This window comes from Hipposideros armiger, unplaced genomic scaffold (genome assembly GCF_001890085.2).
Source record: "Hipposideros armiger isolate ML-2016 unplaced genomic scaffold, ASM189008v1 scaffold_334, whole genome shotgun sequence".
Taxonomy (NCBI): Eukaryota; Metazoa; Chordata; class Mammalia; order Chiroptera; family Hipposideridae; genus Hipposideros; species Hipposideros armiger.
In genome coordinates, this window is record NW_017731684.1 from 1140999 (window position 1) to 1147388 (window position 6390).

Below are 6390 nucleotides of genomic sequence, written 5' to 3' on the forward strand. Positions count from 1 at the left end.
AAAATCATCAGGTTTGTATGGAATCACAATAGAACCCTAAGTAACAAAAACAATCCTAAGAAAAAAGAACAAGGCTGAAGTATCACACTGTCAGACTTCAGTTTGTACTACAAAGTGACAATAATCAAAACAGCATGGTATTGGCAGAGAAACAGACAAACAGACCAATGGAATAGAATTGAGAACCCAGAAACAAACCCACAAATAGATAGTGTAGGCAGATAATTTTCAACAAAGGAGCCAAAAACATACAATGGACAAAAGAAAGCCTCTTCAATAAATGGTGCTGGAAAAATTGGAAAGCCAATTGCAAACAATTGAAACTAGACTGCTATCTGTCATTATACACCCAAATTAACTCAAAATGGATCAAAGACTCGAATATAAGAACTGAAAGAATAAATTGCATGGAAGAAAACATAGTTATTAAACTTATGGACTTTGGCCTTAGAGAGGATTTTATGAATTTGAAATCAAAGGTAAGGGAAGTAAAAGCTAAAATAAATGAATGGGACTATATCAAACTAAAAAGCTTCTGCACAGCAAAAGAAACCAACAACAAAACAAAGAGGCAACTAACAAAATGGGAGAATATATTTGCAAACAACACCTCCAGTAAGGGGATAATGTCAAATATATATAAAGAACTCCTATAACTCAACCTCAAAATACAAACAATCCAAATAAAAAATGGGCAGAGGACCTGAACAGACAATAAAAACAAACAGCCAACAGATATATGAAAAAATGCTTAACTTCACTGGCTATTAGAGAAATGCAAATCAAAACCACAATGAGCTACAACCTCACACCTGTTAGAATGGCTATCATCAACAAGATAAGTAATAACAAGTGTTGGAGGGCTATGGAGAAAAAGGAACCCTCATACACTGGTGGTTGGAATGTATAATAAATTGATACCGCTGCTATTAAAAACAGCATGGAGGTTCCTCAAAAAATTAAGAAAAGAGGGCCCGCTGAGTGGTGCGATGGTTAAGAACCGGCTTGGGACGCCAGAGGGCCCCGGTTCGGATCCCACATATGAGGGCCAGTGACACTGCCTTCCGCAGCTAAGATGCTGAACAACAGCTCAACTTGGAGCTGGGCTGCCGTGAGTTGCCGGCGATGGCATAGGCAGCAACCCCTGTGGCAGTGGGTTGCCATGGGCTACTGCATGTAGCCAGCAGCCAGCGTGAGCGGCCAGCAGCCGCAGTGAGCGGCCGTCCAGAAGCCAGCGACTGATCTGCCTCGCCTGGGAAGAGCGCAATCAATGATGGTGCCAAATTGGGCCAGTGAAGCAACGTCCTCCACAAGTAGACTGAAGAACAAAAATGACAGTGACTTGTCTGTTCCCCTTCCCCCAATTCCCCAATAAAAAAAAAAATCTTTAAAAAAAAAAAAAAATAAATAAATAAATAAAACGCCAAAAAAAAGAGTAAATGAAAATATCAAAAATGCATTCACCCTCTAATTTTCTGCCCTTTTTGATATTATAGGGAAATTAGATAGAACTTAATTAACTTTTGGTTTGCTCATTTTTTAAATTAACTTTTTCAAGCAAAAGTCAGGGTGCGTGGCATCTGAAAATTCTAGTGATAGCAGGTTCTGCCTGGCATGTGTCTTATGGTGCCTGTGATAATATGTTCCACTACAGTGAATCAAAGGGATCCCCTTTTTATAGATACAAGATGTATAAATTCATGGGCAGATGATAAAGACATAGCCCATCGGGTTGGATTCGTGTTCAGGAAACACTGGAGGCAAAGCCCTGAGAAGTCCTGGGAGGAAGGGTCCAGCCTCCATGGCTGCCAGCCCAGCAGGGCCTTTACCAGAACCCTGATTCCATGCTGGAGGGACAGCAGAGGCTTGGGGACCGAGTGGCCACTTCACAGTCCTCTGGGAGAAGACTGCCACCAAGCCAGCAAGCACATGCTTTCTCTTACACTCACACACACGCACACGTGCACACACACACACACACACACACAATTTAGACAAATACTTCATGTTGAAAAGGTGTCATGTTGCTCATTGATTTGAGACTCAGTCTACCTTTGAAGCAGCCAGATCATGACAAGATTCTAAAATCATCTTTGAGGATGTTGGTGTTAAAGGAACACAAAGTGTTGGCTTCTTTCTGTCCTTCACCTGGGAAATCAGGAGCATTCTAAGCTGACATGGAAACACTGGTTCTCTCTGCTCCGAAGGGCCTGCATGCGCTTTGGTTTCTCAAAGGGCGTCTCCCATCTCATGCCTCAGCATACACACAGGAGACAGAAACCCAGAAGCAACTCAAATGGCAGCAAAGACTCCTTTTTTTTTTTTTTTTTTTTTATTATTTTAGCTGAGCCATCCTGCCACCTGTTGGCAGCTCAGCGGCAGCTCAGCTTGGACTGGAACCGCTGTTGCTCAGAGCTCAAACCTTTGAGCGAGCTCTTAACCAACTGAGCCACTCAGCTGGCTCAAACGGCAGCAAAGAAATCATGCTGCCTACATGAGCTGGAGGTGCTGTTATTTAATTACGTTGTCAATTTAGGGGATTGATTAACTGATATTAAGTAGGGAAAGCATGCAGATTCAAGATTTCATATTTGCTGAATTTCTAAATGAGATACTGTCCCATCTGCAATGTTTTAAAATTCTAGTTGTTAACCCCAATATCAGTTATTGATCTAAGTGTTACAAAGGCTTATCTCTCTTTCCAAGGGCCAAACACTCAAATACCTCCAAGTGAGTGAGCAGGCTGGCTGAGCCAATGGCCCCGGCGAACAGGAGGCATTGAGAGCGCTGTCTGTCTTGGGCTTTGCTCCTACCCAGCCAGCTACCGCAGTGCACAAGTGTCAGCACAGGGGTGCCAGCAATGACGTTCCCTGAGAAGCTGGATTCTGATATGCAGTCTGAACATTTATTTGTTGGCAACTAATTCCATTTGTTTTGGTTTTAAAACATAGTGCAAACCAAACAAAACACATTTGCTGGCTTCCAGTAGCAATCAGTGGCCCAAAAAGGGAAAATTTCAAGGAATTAGATAAATGGAGCAGAGTTTTTTTTATTGCTGTGCAACAAATAAACTGCCAAATTTAGCAGTTTAAAACATGAATATATGATCTCAGTTTCCATAAGTCAGGAGTCTGGCACGTTCTAGCTGGGTCCCCTGCTCAGGGACTTACAGGGCTGAAACCAAGGTGTCACCTGGGTGACTCAACTGGAGAAATACTGCTTCTAAGCAGCCCCCTGCTGTGGGCCAAACCCATTTCCTTGGGCCTGTATGACTAAGGCTTCTGTGTTCTGGCTGCAGCTGCATTCAGATTTGGCCACATGGCCCCCCACAGTCCCCTGCATTCTCCTCTTCCAGGAAAGGCCCCAGCCCTGGGTAAGGCTCACCTAATTAGATCAGTTCTGCCCAGGAGAATCTTCCTTTTGATTAACTCAACATCGATTTACTTGGGACCCTAATTACAGTCTACAAAATTGCTTCATCTTTGCCATATAACCATAACCTAATCACAGTCACAAACCTGTTGTACTCCAGCAGATAACACAGGACATGTACACCAGAGGGTACAAACTTTGCTGGCCACCTTAGAATTCTGTCTACCAAAACTGGGTAACAATCCATTCACCAAAGTTTATCCATATATTTGGTTTACAAAGATTCATCTGGATATTCAACCCATATATCTGGCTTAAGTGTTTATAGACACAAGTTCAATCTCAAGATTTGTATCACTGAAAATGAACTGAGGGAAATAGTGCCCAAAGGCACAGAGCTCTCCCTCTCTCTCTCCTTCCCTCCAGCTGGCATTCCCCAAAGAGGCCTCCAGGCCAGCACCTCCCTGCCCAATCCATGTATTCACAATCCACTCTGAGATGTGAGCAACGTTTCCGAGTACCTCAAGATAAGTTGTTCTCTCTCCTTATTAAAGCCACCTGACTTGGGCCGGCCGAGTGGCGCATTGGTTAAGAGCTGGCTTGGGACGCCAGAGGNTTAAAAAAAAAAAAAGCTCTTGTCAATTACCTGAGTCTAAAATATGGACTCTGACGTTTGAAAGGGTTTTAGTAATTGAGCTCAGTGGTGCATAATGAGCTTAAAAGGGCCTACCTGCGTGTCCCCAGAGATGCTGGCTCGAGGCAGACATCAGCTTACAGCACACGATTAACAGGCAGGCCAGCAACAGCCAGTGTGACAGCAACACCGAGTTAGCACAGACTCTCATCCTGGAGAGAAAGCAGAACAGCAGGAAGCAAGTGGTGAGCGAGGCCCCTAGGCAAATGCCACCCAGGGCAGGTGGGAGAGCTCAGCACTGGTCTTCATTTCCCACAAGGAAACAGAAGGTCAATCATACTTTACATGCACTGTGCATTAGCTCCGTTTTCAATAAACACCTTTCATAATTAAAAGAGTTTTCCAAGTTAACAACACGCCTCGGTGAGAAGTCCATTTATGAATCCCCAGGGCGAAGCCTGAGTTGTCCAGATAGAATATGGGGGTTGTATACTATTTTATATCATGAAATTCAAAAGCTACACACTGAGAGCTGGATTCAAACAAAATATACAGGTTTCTACATCTGCAAGAAACAACAAAAATTTTCAAACCCAGCCGAAGAGCTTTTTCTGGATTTTTTTTACTATATATTAAGGCCTAGAAGACTGGCCTCATAGCTCAAAGCTTGGTGGGAATACAGGCTAGTACAGGTGAATATAACATAAACTTAACTGCATATGGACATCACGGATGAATGGATAAAGAAGATGTAGCATATATATAATATATGTATATATGAGGTCTGACAATCAAGTTCAAGAATTTGTTGCAATGATGTTGCTTTTTTGGATATGAAGAGGGATTATTCATTATGAATTTGTACCAACCAGCCAAAGAGTTAACCAAGTCTCCTTCTCCTATTTGGTAGTGCTGAAAAGGCTACGTGAAAAAGTTTGATGACCTGAGTCCGGCCGAGTGGCGCGTTGGTTAAAAGTTGGCTTGGGACACCAGCTCTGAGCAGCAGGGCCCCAGTTCAGATCCCACATGCGGGCCAGTGATGCTGCGCCCTCTACATCTAAGATGGTGAACAACAGCTCCTCCTGGAGCTGGGCTACTGTGAGTTGCCGACAATGGCATAGGCTGCAGTGGGGCTGGCCAGCAACTGGCGTGCACTTTCGTGAGCTGCCGGGAGCCGCAATGAGTGGCCGTCCAATGGCCGGTGGGTGACTGCCTCATCAGGGAAGAGTGCAATGATAATACCAACATGGGCCAGTAAAGCAACGTCCCCCACAACTAGACTGAAGAACAAAAAGGACAGCAACTTGTCTGTTCCCCTTCCCCAATTCCCCAATAAAATCTTTAAAAAAAAACAAAAACGTTAGACGACCTGAACTTTTCACCAACAATTCATGGCTCTTGCATCACGACAATGCACCAGCTCACATAACACTGTCTATGAGGGAGTTTTTAGGCAGTAAACAAGTAACTGTATCGGAACACCCTCCCTACTCACCTGATCTTGCCCCCAGTGACTTCTTTCTTTATCTGAAGATAAAGAAAATATTGCAAGGAAGACATTTTGATGACATTCAGGACATCAAGGGTAATACAATGACAGCTGTGATGGCCATTCCAGAAAAAGAGTTCCAAAATTGTTCTGAAGGGTGGATGAGGCTCTGGTGTCGGTGCAAAGCTTCCCAAGGGGAGTACTTCAAAGGTGACTGCAGTGATATTCAGCAATGAGGTATGTAGCACTTTTTTTAGGATGAGTTCGCGAACTTAATTGTCCAACCTCACACAAGTATATGTGTACACACACACACATATTATTCAGCCATGAGAAAGAAGGGAGTCCTGCCATTTGCAACAATCTGGATGGATCGTGAGGGCATTATACTAAATGAAATAAGTCGGACAGAGAAACACAAATACTCTATGATATATCACTTACATGTGGAATCTAAAAAAAGAGAAACCCATAGAAACAGAGAGCAGAGTGGTGGTTACCAGGGGTTGGAGGGTAGGGGCAATAGGGAGGTACAATAGTTAAAATTCCAGTTATAAAATGAAGAAATTCAGAGATCTAATATACAGCAAGATAGTACAGCTAATGCTACTGTGTCATATACTTGAATGTTGCTAAGAAACGGTAACTATGTGATGGGGATGGAGGTGGTAGTTCACGCCATGGTGATGCCATTTTGCAATTTATAGACCAAATAAACATGTTGTAGCACCTTAAACATACACAGTGTTATGTGTCAATTACATCTAATGAAGCTGGAAAAGTAAATAAACTTAGCTTCATATGGATGGACAGTATTAAAACAGTTGTTCAAGGACAATTCAGTTCACAAATGTGGTTGTGCCATCTATTCTAAAACAAACGCAAAAGGGCCGGC

The 6390-nt window shown here is 43.1% G+C and overlaps 1 protein-coding gene across 2 annotated transcripts in view; it reads right to left on the minus strand.

The window, feature by feature from the left end:
- TAFA4 (TAFA chemokine like family member 4) overlaps positions 1 to 6390 on the minus strand; it is a 197149-nt gene that overhangs the window by 143543 nt on the left and 47216 nt on the right. For both annotated transcript variants that reach the window (XM_019661060.1, XM_019661059.1), the window contains one exon: positions 4103 to 4218. In XM_019661060.1, the coding sequence (XP_019516605.1) occupies positions 4103 to 4217 (115 nt within the window). In that variant the 5' untranslated portion in view covers position 4218. The remainder of the gene's footprint in view (positions 1 to 4102; positions 4219 to 6390) is intronic.